Genomic DNA, 20,929 nt, shown 5'->3' on the forward strand with positions numbered 1-20,929 from the left:
CCCATTGCTTGGCACTGCAGCGCGGGGGATAGATCATACGTCCCTCACTCCTGGACACACTGATCCCTAGGTTCCTACCCAACCCTCATACCTTATTCCTTCCCGGAACTTCGTCTTCTTCCATTCCTGAAAATGACCCTCCACACAGCATCCCCAAAGATGACTTAGACCCTGAGGGAAATTATTTTGTGTGGGGTTAATGTAAAACAACGTAAGGCAATGGCGTTCACAAGTTGGCGAGTTGGCGCCAACGTTGGCCCAGTGTGAACTAAGGGCATGATACCAGGTATTTTGCAGGGTACCTACACAAAATACGTTATTTCCTTTTCTAAATCCAGAAGTTTCCTATGATGGTGTTCACTACTTATCTCAGATTCACACCTTTTGTACAACTTAGTTTACCCGAACGCCAACAGATGTCTCCGGCAAGCACCACGTGGGATTCATATGATTGCACTCACACACGGATACGTTTTGTTTAGGTGCGTCAGAAAACAGAAATGTCAAAGTCAGTTGTTTAGTTATTTATCGAGCAGTGTTCAGCTCAGTTCAGCTGTGTCGAGCTGTGAATCCCGCGCGGCCGTGATCTTGAAAAGAGAAATTTATTAGCCATTTACAATGATGTGTGAAAATGTTCAGTGATTTTGGATTATTCTTTTCAAGCTTCGCCGTTTTAGGTAAAAAATAATGACTTCCTTTTATATGTTAACATTTTATTACCGTTTGTTGCGCTCGATAATAAATTAATTCTGCGCTAATTATTTATACCGATACCGTGACTAATATTCGTAGTACAATTTGCGGATATTGCTTTTTATTGGGAATCGTAAAGGGAACATTTTCCTGACTATTGTTTGAATTAATGATTCACGTTACATAATTTTCAGAAAAAGTGCCATTCAAAATATTAGCGCTGCCGCTATGCTATTTAACATTATGGATCAAGATCGAGTTCGTCGGCAATTCAATAAAGAAATTGAGACTAATGCAATGCACAAGTTTATTTATAATTGTTTTCTTACACGTTCTCCTGCATTATTTCCGGTACCTCTCGATGTATAGAAGTACCGTTTCCCGGGTACTAGTGGTGGTCCACTGTCACTTCATTATTATTATTTGCTCTACATTCCCAACTTCTCAATATGAAATCGATAAATTTCCCTTTTCGTCTTCATATTTTATGAGCGGCTGACTCGAAAGTTAAGTGGTTCAACAACCTTATTGTAAATTATTTAACGCGAATATAAAGACATCGAAAATTGGGTTTTAATTTCAAACATTGATTGTTATAGTCAATCAAAAGTTATGGTAAGATAAATTAAGAAAACAGACTTAAAATTGCGCAAAGTATTTTTAAAGTGAGATCTTACCAGTTAAGTGGTGCTTTAAAAACAGTAATATCAAAAATATTTTCGCCAGAAATGTAGTTTTCTTATTATTTTTGCGTGAATATCTAATCTGGAATTTATATTTTTATGATGTTAAACCTGATTATTGTGGGGAAGTAATTGAGGAAAGGAGAAATAGAATATCCACTCAGTTCAGCTGTGGGTAATTACATGAATATGCTTGTGTTAATGATTGTGTTACTTCTATGTTTAAATTTGCCAAATTTAAGGTCAATCCTTTCAAGTAGAAGAGAAAGTTTGCCACATTCTTTTAGTGTCTTAACTGTAAAGCAGGAAATCCGTTTGTATGTCTCACTACATACTCACAAACGGTGAGCTCTGCCTTCTAGAAATTTACCCTGAAATTTATTTCCGCAATATCTAGGTCAATGCAAATATTTTCACCTCACAACCGCATTTCCCTCATGAGATATGAAGCTTTTAAATATCAATTTTGACTAAAAAAAATCAGACAAGACATAATATATTATTCATCTGAACTGATTTGAAGTTTTCACAGCCAAAAATATGTTCCGATTCCTCCTTTAGCAACGTTTTAGGCAGTGACACAGTCACACTGTACATCTACCCTGATGATGGACAGTGTAAAGATGTCCGAAACCTTGATTAAAAAGGAGGAAGCGCAACATGGCATAATAAGTATGATATCTACTTGAAGAAAAGAATAATTTCATTTGTTATGTATTAAATTACAGTAACGGGAATTCCTAAAGCATCACCATTCTTTATGATACATATTATAATAGTCGGAATGTGACATCAGATTAGATTAAAAAATTTATAGAATGTTCTGACAGCCAAAGTACGATGATAAAATATTAATCACTGTTTGTCATAGTGATTATTGAATTTAGTACAATGATTACTAAGTCCGTACTCTACCAGAGTTATGTACGGGTAGTTATATAAGCTAGTTAGTCATTATGATCCTTGCCGTAATAAGGTACTTCAGATGAAGTGGTTCTACAAAACTTTACTTTAGTGTTTGCTATTCAATATTCCATTTGAGACGAGCCAACTTGGCTAACATAAATAATCTATTACTATACAGATACATAATTTATTGAAAACAGAGTAATAATAATTCATTTGTATAATATATAGTGACATTTCATTTTCATTATATTTTTTTTAAAATATTAGAATGTCTTGCATAAAAAGCTGTGCTTTGTGTATATGTGGAAGAGGTGTTATTTATTAGGGGTATTTTTTTATATACCTAATATAATTTTTTTAGTTAAAGTTTTCAGTATATTTGTTGTGTTTTGAATTCTTTAATCTATCAATTGTGAAAGCATGTAAATTATTAATTAATTTAATCAAAACTTGGTGTGCTCCCTTTCAAAGATTGAAAATTTGGTAAAGTAGATTTGATTTGCTTTTATATTTGAATACCCCTGTATTATTTATGGCTGTCCAGAGCCAGTGGCACTATGTAACCTCTAACTGGGGTTTGTTATGAAGCTGAAAAGAGTGTGGAGGGGAGGGGGAGATGGGGAAGAGGAAGGTTAGGCAGTACCTGGTTATTCTGAGTGGTGGTCCAGGTCGTTCAGGGAAAGAATGAGAGTATTTACCAATTAAATTTATTTTATGTTTAATCAGATATGTACATTCTAGTTTTTTACTCATAGCAAAACGTATGTGAATATTTTTTATTGAATATAAAACAGTTCATATGTAAACATTTCAATTTATTTTAATTTATGCCAAAAATGTCAATTTACCACTGTACAGAATGGCCCAGCAAAATACTAATTAATGTTTTGATCTTTCTTCTGGAAAATTTGAATAATATCTAAGTAGTTTGTATATATCATATTGCATGATTAAAAACGTCTCAAGGGCGCTATGCAATTAATGTTTTGATGTTTCTTCTGGAACATTTGAATAATATCTAAGTTGTTTGTATACCAGCTCCGATGTTTGGCGAGTAATTTTTATAAATTAAAATTTGTATTGCCTCGATGTACTCTCAAACTTATATATCATTCTATGGTCGAATCAATACTTAGATATGGAATTCGAACTTGGGGACACTCGAGTAATATTAATATTAAATTCATTCAAAATCTACAAACTGCTGTAATTAAAAAAATTGTTAAACCTAGCATTTACAAACAAAGAAACAACTTAAAATTACTGTATGGCTCTGAGGGCCTACTCCCAATTAAAGGGCTTCTCTGGTTTATTATAATTATGGATAATGCGGGAGGAAATGCGTACAAAAAGCCATTGGTGCATAGTCACAAAACAAGATTTACTGAAAAAAAAGGCCTAAAAATTCCACTAATATCAAATAAGTATGGTAGCAGAACACTTGACTATTTGATACCTGTGATTTATAACAAATTTAACGAAAACTTTAACTTGAAAAATAATGAGGAACCCTGCCCTAAACTGACAAAAAAGTGGTTAATAAATGAACAAAACGTTTATCTATCCTAAACATTATATTTGGTATTAATATTAAACTTAAGCTAATGTGTATTATGTTATAACATTAAATGGTAGAACCTACAGACAAGCTGATTGTCACAGCTTTGTGGGACTACCCATATCTTATATTGTATTAAATGTAATTATATTAAATTTAATAAAAAAAAAAAAAAAAATAAAAATAAAATAATAATATCATATTGCATGGTTAAAAACGTCTCAAGGGCGCTATGCAATTAATTTATTTTAAATGCATATATCAGCAAGATATTAATTATGGAAAAACTAAAACATTTACTTAAACATTAATCGAAGTATGATGGATGAACTAATCAATTTATTAATAGATAGGCCTCATTTATGATATTATACCACTTTGAATGATTTCTTTTCTTGTGTCCCTGTGTCCTGGAAATTCCCTGTGTCCTGAAAAGTCCCTGTGTCCTGGGAGGTACCTGTGTTATGGCGGGCGAAGTTTGCAGATTAAATTTATTTATAATATGATTAAAAATACATAATAATTACTGTTATACAATTTTTTTTATTTATAAATATTAATGATAATTAAATGAAGGAAATGTATGGATATTATGATTGAGATGTATTGCAGGTGTAATATTTATTTATTTAATTCAATTAGTACAATTTTTTATTATAACATTAGAGATTGGGGTCTATGTCGTTATAATTGTATGTTTTATACAATTTATTTGCAGTGACAAAAAACATAGAAGAGCATTGTAGGAAATAAAAAACATACGGATCTTTTGATCAACTGTAATTAGGAAGTACGTTGCTCTCTCCACGGGTGAATTCAAGAACAAGGGTATGGAGTTGGGTCAGATTAAGTGATTATGAATATGTTTAACCTGACGTAGAAACCATTGGTTTGGAAACATGGCGATTATTTTGATTAAGTAGTGGTCTTTACAAAGTGATTTATTTTAATCACAAAAATCTTTCCAGAGATACATAGAGAATATGGTGTGTATGTATTAGCTACACACATACACATATTGTGTTCAGATCTCATCTCAATCAAGAAATAACAAGAAAGCACATGAACGATAAGAAAGTGAAGGTTTTTATTGGCCCACCTGTCTTTATGGATGAGATTGCATGTTGGAAGCACCAGGCTGTAATAATGTCTGTGTGTACACATCACATCAAGTGTGTGTTTAATGAGATTGTGTGTGTATTACTTTCTTTATTTCTGACCAGACAGAACAAACTCGTTTTCTTTGCAGAACTAGAACACAGTCATAATAATGCAGACTTGTTTCAATACCAGCAGATGTTGTTATTATTATTCTGAGGGTTATTTTTTTATATGAATATCGCATTAAGGTCCCATCTGCCCAGAGCCAGTGTGTCTATGGCTTCCCCAATTGGGGTATATTACATGGCAGTAGTGAGTGAGGTAGGGAAGAAGACAGAGAAGAGAAAGGTTGCTAAAGTTGTAACACAACTAAAGCCATTTCAAGCAATGTTTCGACTTTGTGGTGATTTTACACAAAGGTGATACTGGGAGTATCTACAGCTGATTTTGCAAATTTGTTATAAATCAATGTACATTGCGCATATCATAGCAAAACTTACTGGTAGCTTTGTAGAGTTTTGGGGTCAGTTTATTTAGTCTTTCTGTCCGTCTATAATTCTCTATACTGGGTGGACTGGTACTCGATGCGGAATGTTAGGTCATCAGCCCATATCATCTGTGGGCCAGCTCTGTTTCTTCATTCCGGTCAAGGACATCATCCAATTTGAATTGGTATTGGAATTCTAATGGCGTATCTTATTAATCCACTCATTAGTATGTATATCTGCAGGATATTATTTGCAACAACAAATTAATTCATAATTTGGTGTGATTATTTTCAGATATAAGCAACAAACTAAAGCTAGTAATAATAGCATAAATAATGTTGTTTTTAAGTCATATTAGAAAACACTACAAATTAATTCCTTTTCCTTTGGCCAGCGGATGTTTGCACCGGTAACTGGATAAAACAGAACATGTTAAAAATAATAGTCAACATTTTGCATCGCACTGCATACTATTATGTATAAATCTACGCCTAAAATATTCTGGTTTGTCATCTCCATAAACCAGAGCAACATGGACAAGCTAAATATACTTGAGTGTAATACTTCCTTAGGACTGCTGTAAAGTTATACAAGTCTTTCAGTCTTATACAAAGTAAAAAGTCCACCCAATCTTGGTTTAAGGCGAAGCTTAATGCCAAATCACTATTTTGATTAATCTTTTTAACAAATTGGTGTACATTATGAATACCAAAAAATATGCTTTAGTTAAATTGAAGGTTTTCCTATCGCTTTGCTTGAGTAGAATACAAATAAAAAAATGAATTACTCAATAAAAAATATAAATGCACTAAAAAAAATTTTTTTTTTTTTTCAATAGAAATGTATGAACGTATAAATGAAACAACTATTAAAAAAATACTGTATTATAGCTAAGATTATCTGTGACAGTTTCACTTGATTAACTTTTTTGCTTTCTTATAAAATTATTTACAAAATAAATAAAAACCAGTTTTGTGCTTGAAATCGAACGATTCTAGGCTCCGTTTGTCAAGCGATTTTAATGCCTATTACCTACAATATAAGTTATACCATGAATATACACATTTTTGAACAAAAAAAACTGACTTGTATTTTAAAAACATCGTGGTAGAAGTTACTGAAAAAGCTCTACCAAACTGTGAAGTCGCTGAAAACCCCATCAAAACCTAGTTCTTCTCGGCACATGATCTGAACACTGAGTCTCTTGTATATTTATGTGAAAAACATAACAAAGTAAATAAAATTAAAATATATAGTTTAACCATCGTAAAGGAATGGACAAAGAAATATATTTGATGACACATCAACATGACAAAGCGCCCTCTTATGTGCAATCACTTCAAATGGCAGCCAATAACTTAAGTAATTTTGAGTCACGGGTTACCACTTTAATCAAATCCAACGGATATTTCAAATCTCTTTAAAATAGAAAATAGTCACAGAAAAGCTGTGCAGAGAGTTTTTAGTGAGTTGATAGCAGAGATATTAAATGCATACATGAATCCTATTATCATGAGTGGAAGTCACTTTCACAGATAAGGAATAAGAAAGTTAATTTAATAGTTTTGCCTTATTTGCGACGAATCTTCCTCACTGCCAACCTGGTGACTAATTACACAGAAACTATATTCTCACGATGTATGTGAACTTAATAAAGTATTTAAAACTTATAAATTATGAAGACATAACTGTACCTGTTGTTGGCTTGTACCATATATACTCCGTGTTACAAATCAATATTTCTGACCTAAAACAGTTCAAAAACATACACAGACCTTGACGGACACACGCCTTTTGATATAATTTGTATTTTTAATATCACCACTGGGTGTCTGATCCAACCTTTATAATATAATAAATTGCTACTCGGAAATATCATTAATATTATATCTTGAGAGAAATATTAATATCTTATGGGTGTTTCTTATGCAGAAAGTGAACTGTTCGCTGTTCACTTTCACCCGAAAAATTATGTTTTTTCATTTGCAATATATAACTTTTCTTTGATTATTTATATTTAAAATCAGTGTCAATCAGTATCAGTGTACTACTAAATATATGCCCCACGAGAGAAATGTATTCAATTTCAATAGATTGATTGATTGCAACTATTGGTTTTAATAATTGCAAATAATTAGAATTATTAGCAATACGTAACATTGTGGTTAAACTGATCATTTGATGGAAGATTAAAATCTACATTGTCAATATTTGATGATTAATATCTTTAAGTGTAGTCATTTTCATGAAAGTGTCACGTGTTGATAATTTGTGAATCATAAAATTGTTGAATTGTTATAAAGATACGTATCGTTTAATCAAATTGATCTTCTGGAAAATAGGGATTTCACCTGAACAATCGCTATTTCGCTATCGAATATTTGATATACATTTTATATGTATATTTTATGAAACGTCTAGTAGTTAATGAATATTTCCTTAGTTATTATTATCTGGGTATGAAATAATGCAAAGTCACTCCACTTTCTACTCGGAGTTCCACAAATATAACGCTCTCATCTCCACATATAAATTAGCACCTTTCTCTCTGCACAGAAATATCCGTTAATCAAATACCGAATATACACGTCTTGTGTCTTCATCACATTCTAGAACATTCTTATTTATTTTACATATTATTATTTTTTACGTAAATTATTACAGGAAAGATGATCAAAACTTGTTTGTATTGGTGTCACCGGATTTTTGGTTTATACATAGTATATTTAATAATGTAGATACACATTATACAAGAATCATTAGTAACATTAGATTAGATATTATTATAATTGATTTTCACGGCCGTTTCACATTTCCATATATGATTTTTTAGATATTATTCTATGTTTTATAATCTGATTAATTTATTTCCTCAAGGGCGCATAGATAAATAATTATTATGCAAACTTTAAACACACTACCACTGAGTGTGAAAATTTGTATCAAAATTAATAATTCCTCTGCTTTGCCAAAACGGATAGTATAATAATAATTTATAACAATGTGGATGGATCAAGCTGGAATTAAGGTTGGAAGTTGAAAATAGTTGTGTATAATACCTGCATAAAGGAGTGCTTGCCGGACTCCCTGTTTGAGAATTTGTATAATACCTATACGTGCTTGCCGGACTCCCTGTTTGAGAATTTGTATAATACCTATACATGCTTGCCAGACTCCCTGTTTGAGAATTTGTATAATACCTATACGTGCTTGCCGGACTCCCTGTTTGAGAATTTTTCCTGTGATTAACAAACAATTTTTCTGGTTTATAACTAACATTCGTTACTCTAATTACTATGTAACTATTCGTCACTCTGTAAGTTTAATTTTCATTGATTTTGTATTTTGCCTGAATTCTTACATTTGCAAAAGCATTACAAAATGTAAAAGTACACTATAAACCCTAAAAATGTGTTTTGAATTTTACACAACTATAAACATCCGTTTATGATACAAAGTTCTGTAAAATTTAAAATAAGTTTATTAGTAAGGCCCTTAAAGTTGCTTATCTAGTTTATTATTTGTTGAATTTAGCAAGTAATATTATAATGCGATTTGATCAGTGATGATTTGGAATGCATCACATTTTCCTACCGCACAATAGTCCCAACTACTCCCAACCGCCAGTGAGCATCTCATTATGGGATATGCTGTGAGACTGAAGGTAACGTGGAGGGGTAGAGGAAGGTGGGGGAGTATCTGGATTGTCATATCTGGTCACCGAACAAGGCTAAAGCCATTTCGAGCAATGTTTAATTTTTGAATGATGGTCTTACACCAGGGTGATACTAAGAGCATCTTCCACTCTACTAACAATATAGGTAACGTATTTGATAAGTAAACCTCTTTCATATGTGAATTAAATCAACATATTTTCCGATGTGATTTGAGTTTTTCACGGCCAAAAGTATTTTTGTAATTAATTTTGGGTTTTTGTGCCGTATGGCGCTTCCTCCGTCTTTAGCTAACGTTTCGGATGGCATTATGTTACCGTGTGACGATGCGACACATGCGTTATCACCTTAACCAGTCATTTAAATAAAACGTAATACTTTCCCGTGTTATTTTATACAAGTTATGATTGATAGAATCAAAGTTTGCCCAACAATCGGCACTTTCAAGCAATTAGCACAGTTTATGATATCTAATTTTTAAACAGTTGGTGGAATTCCATTTTTTTTATTTTGTTTTATTTTATTTGGGAAACAAACAGCTATACAAATATATTTTAATACAAATCATTTTTACCAAGTTGCATGAACCAGTAAAGTTTCCACAGAAGATTCATTTTATATATAGGTAGAAAAACATATGAATATAAATAATACAATACAATATAAATACTAACTAGTAGAAAAGGAAAATCTCCATAAAAATAAAAATAAAAAGACTACAGATTCAACCCATACAAAAACAATACACACACTAACACTAGTAAGTTTCCCGCAACGATCGAACGCTACTCTCTTAGGAATGCTATGAATCCTGCGAGGCTCGTATTGAACACATGGATATTTGTGCATAATCTATTAAAGGTGCTACAGCTTCTTCTTATAAATACATTTTCAAGATAATTAGTATTGCTCTTAGGAATATAAAATGTGTCCAGAGATCGAGTTACTCTTAATGGACATCTGAAATGAATATTTTGTAAAAGGTATGGGCTATCAATAAAATAGTGGATTATCTTATATAGCATTACTAGGTCTCTGATATCTCGGCGTTGATCAAGAGTTTTAAGGTTCATGGACACATTGTTTTCATCATTTCGCATGCGATAAGAGACATATTTCAAAAACTTTTTCTGAACTCTTTCTATGTTTGATTTATATGTAGAACCAGAGGCGGTTCCTTGGTACGTGCATTTGTGCATTGCACTGCTTGTCTTCAATCTCCACATAACAAATTACAACGACATCTGTGCCCCAGTGATCGATGTAAGAAATTCGTAATTCCCGTCAGGTCATTATTTGAGCTATCTTCTAGTAAAAAAATCCCGCGCAAGAGCAAGCGGTCGTGCATACCCCGGTATGCACAGAACCAACTTTTACCATACTACTAAAACAGCGTCGGGCGGTATCGAGACAGCCCGAAGTAGCCCAAACGGTGACATGAGCGAGACAGATTACACTCTTAACGTCAAATTACGTGTTAGAGCAGTGCAGATACATAACCCATTCCGTGCATTATCGAAGTGCTTTGACGGCGAGTGAATTTTGCATCACTTTGATCATGTGTAATCCAATGCGTTTGGAATGGATTCGCTTAGAAATACTAATGTTCAATGTTAACGCAACAACATTCACACATTGGAACTCGTTCGCGGTGAAATCAAACGGTTTCGCTATATTTTCAACAATGAATTGAGTGTCCTTTATTTTCGAGATAATTTTGTATTATTTAATCAGTTATTTTACAAGTATAACTTAGAAGATAGAATGAATTGCAGTAGGTGTTCCCATTCATTAATTTGCTCCACCTAAATTACAGACTAGGTACATTTTAAAAGTGAAATGCACTGCTGGTAATTACAGTCACGGGCTGCGTCTGTGTAGAACTATGAGGGTTCCACACTGTTGATGCATACTCTAGGTGGGTTCGAACGTAAGATATGTAGAGAATCTTAAATGTTTGTGGATTTTTGAAAACTGAATCCATAATCCATTTCAAGTCATATTAGCACAGTTTAGTTGTGCGGATTGGCATTCAGAGGCTGCGGGGTTAACCCGTCGTGGATTTATTTAGATGACGAGAGGTTATTGTCATAGACTATTTTTTGTTTCATGATGTTTCCTGTCATTGTCTTTTATAATTTGGTGCTTCGGCTAAAGTCTGTAGCTGACAGATTGACATTGTACATATATATTTTGGTACAGTCTAGTCAACGGACTCACGGTTGAGGTAGTGATCTAACAATTTAATAGAGGGTTATCTTCATTGCCGACAATATTCAATCTGTTAAAAGTGATTCCAGAGTGGCGTAGATAATAATCAGGCTGCCAGCCAATGAAATAAAGTGTTCTGCTTTTGTATGTGTCGATGATAATAGATAACTGTGTGGCGATGCCTAATTAGTCTGCAAATCTATTGATTATTTTGATAAGAACCAAACATTTGGCCACTTTTCTGCTACACTTGCTGCTTTTGGCCCTGAATATTAGTATTTTTTATAATACAGATTAGGTCTAGATTATTATTATCTATTTGATGGAATGGGGCACATCATGTATCATTATGCGCCATTATGTAAAACAACATTATTTTGACATTTGAATAGAAATCCATTAAAAATGACATGTTTTATTTAGGCTCAATGGGTGACTACTTATTTGCTTTGTGATTGTGTACTCAAATAATAGAAAAAATATATAAATACCAGAGATGTGCAAAATGGGTACCCAAAACCATTTGAAATGCAAAATGGAAATGGGTCAAAACTTTTCCATTTGAAAATGCAAAATGGTTTTTAGAAAAGTATTTCAAATGCAAAATGCAAAATACCTATTTTCAAAATGCATTGAAAATGCAAAATGGTTTCTCAGGTCAAACAATCAAAATAATTATATAATTTTTAAACAATTTTGTCATTTAATCAACATCAATGTAGAACAAACATATTACATGATGGTAAATCTAAAAACACCACGACTACAGATTACGAAACCACAAAAAATTTGCGCGGGACTAATGTTGCCAACGTAAAAACATAGAAACTGCTATCTAACATTTTTATTATCATTATTAACAAGGCGATTTTCAGCCCACTGTGCACAGTGTTTTGGCTTGCAGTGTAAATAAAATATTGTAAAATAGACAAAGCATACTCATATGTTAAGCATATAAGCATTAAAATGAATCATCAACATAAAAAAAATAATTTTTCAACTTGAGGATTTAAAAAAATAAATCGCAAGTTGCGCCACAATACGAAGTATGTCAAAAAAATACAAATAAATAGTAGTATATCTGTGTGTAAGGATAGAATGGCCAACCTTATGATTCCAGAGATAGCCTCATTTTCAATGTCAGTGCCATACAAATTTTTCTTAAAAAAATTATAACTCCTTCATTTGTACACGCAATTGCTTCGTATGAAATTTTAAAGCATAGTAATGATCAGCAGAATCCATTTCTAGCCAAAAAAAATACCATTGAAAACTCAAGTCTTTATGTCTATGAAAGGCGATTTTTAGCCCACTGTGCGTCATGGCCCCATGTCCAGTATTTGAATCAGTATTTTTTGTAATGGTATCACTCAATTGCCAGGGCTTTGAGTGATACCATTACAAATAATTCCATTTACCATTAATGATTATTTATAAGTTGAGTAAAATTTAAAACACGTTTTTTAGTAAGGCTCATATGTCATTGTACTACACACAGTGTAACTCTTCAGTGTAATTATCAGAGATGTGCTTTATTTCAAATAAATCCATTTCAAATGGAAATGCAAAATGCAAAATGGGTATTTTCCATTTTGCATTTTAAATGCTTTTCTAAAAACCATTTTGCATTTTGCATTTTAAATGCTTTTCTCAATGCATTTTCCATTTTAAATGCTTTTTTGCAACATTCTTCCTACGTTCTCCACTCATCTTTTTTTCATAAGCCCCAAATATCAGTCGGTCCTCAACCTCGCTATGAGAGATAATTTACATTTGTCAAGTTGCTCCCTGGTAGGAGCCCTGGCAATTGAGTGATACCATTACAAAAAATACTGATTCAAATACTGAACATGGCCGACGCTGTAATATTAAATGTTAGATAGCAGTTTCTATGTTTTTACGTTGGCAACATTAGTCCCGCGCAAATTTTTTGTGGTTTCATAATCTGTAGTCGTGTTTTTTTTGGATTTACCATCATGTAATATGTTTGTTCTACATTGATGTCCACTATTAAATGACAAAATTGTTTAAAAATTCTATAATTATTTTAATTGTTTGACCTGAGAAACCATTTTGCATTTTCAATGAATTTTAAAAATAGGTATTTTGCATTTTGCATTTGAAATGCTTTTCTAAAGACCATTTTGCATTTTGCATTTTCAAATGGAAAATTTTTGACCCATTTCCATTTTGCATTTCAAATGGTTTTGGGTACCCATTTTGCACATCTCTGGTGGGTATCGATGGTCTAAATTGAATACAACTGCGGACGTGTGGATTTCTCATGTTCCCGCATAGCGAACTAAAGCGGGACATCAATAGCGTGTCATTTCCTCGCACACTCTTCGCGTAGCAGTGTCACACGGTTGATTGTATTGGTGTATTTAATCCCGATTTTTAGATTTAATCAGAGATTTTTGTTAAATTAAATAGAATTTGAAAACTATGTAAAATATTATTTTTTAATTCAGTGCATAAATGTATAGCGGAGGAATACCTAAAATCTGAACCCAGAATTTATTATATTTATAGAATTATTAAAGTTATTAGAAGCAATGTGTAGTAAATACACACCACAGATGAGGAAAGGTTAAGGACCTAGTTAGCCGTTACGTTGGCACAATGATCGAAATGATTTAATTACTGAATCTGAGCTGAGTTATATTTGTAATAATAATTATAATAATAATTGGATAATTTGTAGAGCGCCGTTTTTGTGAAAAATCACCTCAAGGGCGCTGTACAATTTATTTCCTAGGATCTACATTTGTTATTTAGAAAAGATACCAAAACATACTTACCTGGCAAGTCACTTCCGACAAACACACTTATATTAAAAAGCTTATGCTTATAAAAGATAAAACTGCACGCAGAGGACGCTATATCAAAAAACACTGGTCATCGCATGACCTTAAGTCTGTTATAGTTTTTATTTTAATTTAACTGTCTTAAAAAGCCTACAAATTGTTGGTTGTTATCATTTTTATTTATTTATTTTTATTTATTTTATTTTATTATCAGTATTTTTTTTTTTCTTTTTACATTTTGTTAATTTAAATTGCCGTTGACTGTGAAAGTGGAGGTTTCTGAAATGTGTTATCTCTTCCTACCAGTCCACTTCCTAGCTGTATTTGGTGACTAGATCTAAATAGCCAGGTACTTCTTCACCTTCCTCTTCACGACGTACCCCGATTGGGGATGCTGTAGTCTCAATGGCTCTGGGCAGTTAGGGCTGTTGTGCGGTATTCACAACAACAACAAAAAATGCACTTTTGGTCTTGTGGCTTACTGTCACGAAAAAAGGTGCAAAATGGTTGAGTTATCATGGTTATAACCATTGATGTTAGTCTATGGTTATAACGCATTGCCATAGTCACAGATCTACCCTGAACTTCGGACAGCTTATTGCCAAGAAACCTATTTCTCACTTTCTGTAGATGCAGAAATTGCGCATATTTTATAATTTATGAATAGTATATTTAGTGGCGATCATTCTCATATTGAATAGATTCTGTGAACACGGACCACAGATAAGATAAGATCTTCTACGCAGTTATGATAAGCCGCTTTATTGCAATTCACCATTACATTGTCTTTTACTTTTATATAATGTTTGCTTTGTTTAAAAGAATTTAATCCGTATTAATATTCGCATTCCGTGTGACTTGTAGATAGTGGAATTATATATTTATTTTTTAATTTAATTGTTACCTTATGTTATTTGCAATCTTAATGAATAATATTAGGAAAGGGACACTTATATAAGTGAATAAACTATATAGTTTGGACGTGTATAGCAGATGGACAAAGAAAGCAGTGTAAGGAGAATATATGACGCGAATGTGAATTGTAAAAGAAGTCGGGAAAACCCTAGGACGATATGGCACGATCAAGTGAATCAAGTACTTGATTGGAGACATGTCAAGGGTCAGCATAACAGAAGAGCATGCGTGAGACATGAGAGCAATGAAGCAAGGAGTGTGTGCCTGTTTGGTGGTCCCACCTCTCTGCCTACCCCAGCGGGAAACCCTAGGACGACATGGCATGATCAAGTGAATCAAGTACTTGATTGGAGACATGTCAAGGGTCAGCATAACAGAAGAGCATGCGTGAGACATGAGAGCAATGAAGCAAGGAGTGTGTGCCTGTTTGGTGGTCCCACCTCTCTGCCTACCCCAGCGGGGAAACGGCTTGATAGTTAGTTAGTTGGCCTTATATTTTCTTTAGGTTGAGAATTTTCTGATTTTGATCAATATTATTATTTCATCACATTTGAATTGAAACGTTGCTACGCCATTAGCCTGTTACGGCAGTTCAGTTATATCAAACTTCCCATATAAGTTCCAATAGCCCTCATTAAACTTATGATCCATTGTCTTTAGTTTCACTGACAATCAAATACTGTCAATTTTATGGTCTGATATTTTGTGAGGTGTTCAGAACCAGATTGGCTTAAGCACTATTTGCCACGAATTTAATCTGAGTTGGTTTGATAAACAAACTATTCATTTGGCCAGTGTAAGTAAAGTAAGAAGTCTAATTTATTTTTTGAGTTAATCATCTAATCGTTAAACCTGAAATTGAATCCAAATCGATTTGTAATTTGACAAATGTGAAAAGCAAAAAGTAAAAAGATTGATCCTAAATAAATTGCTTTGTTTAAAGGAAAACAATAATGAACACATGCGCATGCTGGTTTTAGCCATTGTTTACCATTGTAATGAAACTTAAATATCCAATTTATAAGGTGTTTGTAGATGTAGTATCACTTAGCATCTTGTTTTACCGTTTTATATGTTTTATACAGAATATAAATATAACTTGTTTTTTCCTGATATTTTTATAAAATCCGTCTTACCAGATAATGTGTTTATATATTTACAAAAATAGTATATAATCTACCATACGCTTGTTTGATGCAATATGACATAAATCAAACATTACAAATATCATGGGGTGCCCAGAGTAGAGGATGTATTCAAGAAAAATGCAATTATCCAAATTTATAAAGATTATATAATCAAAAAATTTGAAACCCACCCATCTAAAAGATATCAATACATTATCAAAATTCCAAAATGTAATACCAAACAAATGCAAAATATCTATACCTATTTAGATAGTTAATTATAACTGAAGTTACACTTTCAGAAATAATTAACTAAATAAATTGCCTTTTTTTCCCTTTATTGATATTTATTATCAGTCTACACTCATCTCCACTGTATTTAGTTAGATGTTGTCTCTTTATATATTGTTCCTATTATATATATACTTACCTATAGCATAATGGTATTCTATTTTTCTTATAATTAGTGTAACTCTCTCACCAAGCACAAGAACCAGTTTCTTCATTGGTGAGATTGCGAACATAAATATATTTTGTAACCATATGTACTCATATATCTATTTTTTGGAATAACTTTATTGAGTAAAACCTCAAATTGTAATATTTAATTATTGAAGACAAGGATTATTAAGAAGAAAAGATTATTGAATCTTGCGATCATACATAAAGATAGTTGCCAATAAAAAAATGTGCGGTGAAAAAAGAAAAAAAAATGAAGACAATGTTGGTAGTTCTTATTCGAAGTATGATACAGTTAAATGTGACCGAAGGGGATAGGGTCCCCCATTAGCTCAGTGGTAGAGCAGTGTCCCGGCAAGACAAGGGTCCTGGGTTCGAGTCCTAGATGTGACCGTATCCTTTTCTGATTTTTCTGTTTCAGATTTTCGTTTAGAAATCGCTAATATTGTCTTCAATAATTAAAAATATCCATATTTTACTTTTTTTTTAACATTATTTCTGGCTTTCACCCTTCAAGGGTGTTCTTGGCCATCATTTAAAATTATTGAGAAATGAAAGGTGAATTTAAATATTAATTTTATTTAAATGGGCAAATTTCAAAATTATAATGAAAATTGGAGTCGAGTTCAGACTTAGAAGAGATGAGATGTTGAATGGAGGGGAGGCAATTTTAGATAAGGCTTGATAGAAGAGAGGCAGCGCCCTTGAGGTGATTTTTCACAAAAACGGCGCTCTACAAATTATCCAATTATTATTATTATTATATTTGTTTAGAGAGGGACAACCAAAAAATATGTGATCTAAAGTTCCCACTTCTAGACCACAGAATGTACAATGTGAGGAGTCAACGACGTGAATTTTAAAAAGATGGGAAGGAACGGAACAATGTCCGATCCTCATTCGAATGAGTGAAGAAATTTCTTTTTTGGAAAAATGAGGGAATTGCTGAAACCACGGTTTTGATGGAATAGTCCTTTGTATTGAGGCATAACAGGCTCCCAAACCAGCGAGACAACAGTAAGTGTCAATATTGCTTCACAATATTATTAGAATAATTAAAAATGTTTAAAGATTTTCTAAAATAGTTTGTTATATTCGGAGAAATGATTTTTTAAATGTGTTAAGGATGTGCTGCCATTCAAGAGGTTTAGTCCCTCTGGTCCTAGGCGTCTCGTATACCTAATAGTACCTACATATATGCATTATTTCAACACGTCTTAGTGTTTGTGTTTCTTTAGAAGGCTACTGATAAATATTTAATTGTTACATAAATAGTTTTATGGAGCTTAATTGCCCGTCTATATCAAGGATTTATTAATTTACATGTAGACACAAGCTCTCAAGCGATGAGTTCTAGGATAATGATATATTCACCACTTTTTGTCTGGAATTTCTAGGTTAACGCTATTAAATCATGCTATCAACTATTTTCAGCTTGCAACACACTTTTTATTATGAGCTATGAACTTAGCAGCGTTCCTCTGAGTCATACATCACTATCTATGTTTTTACAAAACCTACACTGAAACTCCTTTTAAAAATTCCCACATCATTTATTAAAATTAAAGAAATATAAATATTTTATTTTTTAACTAAATTCATCAATAGGAGCTATATAATTTGAATACATGTAACGATAACACATTAATACTGACATGTACCTGGCGTTGCTCCGTTGTTCGGGGACAATGGTTGGGATGGTTTGGGGTAAAGTTTTGAGGTGGTGACTTGTAGTGGAATAAGTATTTGTTTCCCCCAAGATCCCCCGGGCATCTTGGACTTGTTCAACCATTCACCTATTGTCCAAGTCACATATTGTCCTCACACCTCTTTCTTCGTTCACCACGTACGTCTCATTACTGTACCATTCACTACTGTATACCAAGTTGTCGTGTACAGATAATGCGTAAAGTCTTCCTCGGGCGTCCCCGACTTCTTTTACTCTCTAAAAACTGCTGGCACTAATAAAAACAATCTTTGAAATTTTCACCAAAATCGGTCCAGTTGTTTTCGATTATATAGGGGAAAAACAAAGAAACATTCATTTATATAGATTAAAGGACATTATAATTTATATATAGATTAAAGGACATTATAATTTATATATAGATTAAAAGACATTATAATTTATATAGAATAAAGGACATTATAATTTATAAAGATTAAAGGACATTATAATTTTGTACACTTACTTGTATAATATATATTGATTAAAAATATATTAAAAATCCATTAAAAAAAATAGTTTGCTCTTTTATGAAGTTATCTTCATTAATGAACATGATGTCCCGTGTCTCGCAGGTAAAAAATATATAATGACTTGTCTTCACAAGTTCACAATCTAATTTCATAACTTGTCTTCACAAGTTCACAATCTAATTTCATGACTTGTCTTCACAAGTTCACAATCTAATTTCATGACTTGGCTTCACAAGTTCACAATCTAATTTCATGACTTGGCTTCACAAGTTCACAATCTAATTTTCATTAGAATAAAATATTTAATTCCTAAGTAAAGTGTTTAATTTGTTTTACATAGTTTCAGATGTAGCTTACCCAACTACTAGCGACAGCAGTGGTTGCAACACTTTATTTTGCATTTAAAATATGTAATATTTAAAACGTAAACCATTCATATTAAACATTCATTTCTGAGCGTTTAGATACATCTAGGTGGACTTGGTTGCGCTTTGCCATTGTTAACACCACGACAGCTAATTCTCTGAAATCTATCTGGAATCACCGCTCTGTTCCTCGAATGGACTGAGACAAGCTTACAGCGCCCTTGATGTTTTTTCACAAAAATGGCGCACAGAATTTATCCAATTATTATTATTGTTATTAACAAGCCCAGACGTCCATGCTTTTGAAGCCCAATGTTAGCTGGAACCATTAAATTAATGGGACAATTTTAATAGCACAAATTACTGAAGAATTCTACTTTTTACATTTTATATTTAAGTCTAAGCCATCAAAATGTTGATATTTCAGGAGAATCTCGCCGGCCGGCTAATAAGCGCGTGGAACCTACAACAACTCACTTCTCTTTAAAGTTACTTGCCTAGCTGACCTAACCTGACAGTATATTTTCTTTTGGTTCCAGTGATCCCGCATGACAATACTGGGGGCAAGTAGCTACACAAGGCGGAGTAGGAACCAGTCAATGCACTGCTCACTCTTATAGCGCTCTACAGAAAACAGCTCACGGCCAGCAGCGAGAGGAGGCACAGCGACACAACTCAAGCACCATGGGTCGACAGTGGGACAAGTTCCGACTGCTGATATGGAAGAACTGGCTGCTACAGAAGAGGCACAAGATGCAAACCGCCGTGGAGATCCTGGCTCCGGTCATCTTCGCCACACTCATGGTCCTTGTCAGAAGTCTCGTAGAACCCGAAATGGCGGACGAGGTGAACTTTGACTCGTTTGCAGCAACCACGCTATTCACTCCATCTTTAATCACAAAGTGAGCATTTTTTTCTATACTTTTGTTTAAATCTCGTTGCCCTGCAAGCTGCAACCTAATTTTTGAAAAAAAGGAAAAAAGCACATGTTTATTTTACTGGCATAGATGGCAGCACTTCCTTCTGAAGCTGGAACTTGAGCGTGTGTGTACAGATATTAATGAATTAATACCATTGATTTTTATGTTTTGGTATATAGTGTTTTCCAGTTATTTAAATTATGCCTATTTTAAATTGCCAACAAATCAGTGTTATTTATTTGTGAAAACATTACAATTATACATTTTTAGTAAGACTCAACTTAGCAGTATCCCTATATATATAATGTTTGAAAATGTCGTAATGTTTACTAATTTTCAATATTTGTTCTAGCAATACTCTCCCTTTTGCCCCCAGCGATACGCAATCGATTAATTTCACAATTTCCTTCTCTCCGGACACCAAGAGGTCCAAGGCCTTAATAACACGTTCCATGCGCCACCTGCTAGTGGAGAACGTGGGCCCCGCCGGCTATCTCATTAATATCAACAGATACATCATTGGCTTTCCAAACTCAAGTGCTATGATGACCAGCCTCACCGATCCACTTGCAAATGAGACTAACCTGTGCGGAATTGAGTTTGACGATGAAATAATCGGTAAGTCAAATATTTTATGTAGATACAGCTTAGGTTCCATACAAACAGTTTTCAAATCCAGAAGCATGTATAGTTGCATTACAAGATCTAAAATTGAAAGGGCCCCATACCAGCAAAAATACGTTGGGAAATTAGAACAGATTCAAAAAAGTTCCTTCGATACCTGTATATAAGAATGCGTGAAGATTATCCTCGATTTATG

At 33.1% G+C, this 20,929-nt stretch overlaps 1 protein-coding gene across 1 annotated transcript in view; it reads left to right on the forward strand.

Moving 5' to 3' along the window:
- The first annotated feature begins 476 nt into the window (after nt 1-476).
- Abca3 (ATP binding cassette subfamily A member 3) overlaps nt 477-20,929 on the forward strand; it is a 65,352-nt gene continuing 44,899 nt past the window's right edge. The window contains exons 1-3 of the mRNA XM_089637913.1: nt 477-677; nt 19,729-20,091; nt 20,462-20,727. Coding sequence (XP_089494039.1) covers nt 19,874-20,091; nt 20,462-20,727 — 484 coding nt within the window. The 5' untranslated portion in view covers nt 477-677; nt 19,729-19,873. The remainder of the gene's footprint in view (nt 678-19,728; nt 20,092-20,461; nt 20,728-20,929) is intronic.

The sequence above is a fragment of the Hesperophylax consimilis genome, chromosome 12 (assembly GCF_061612785.1).
Source record: "Hesperophylax consimilis isolate HC1 chromosome 12, BYU_Hcon_1.0, whole genome shotgun sequence".
Classification (NCBI taxonomy): domain Eukaryota; kingdom Metazoa; phylum Arthropoda; class Insecta; order Trichoptera; family Limnephilidae; genus Hesperophylax; species Hesperophylax consimilis.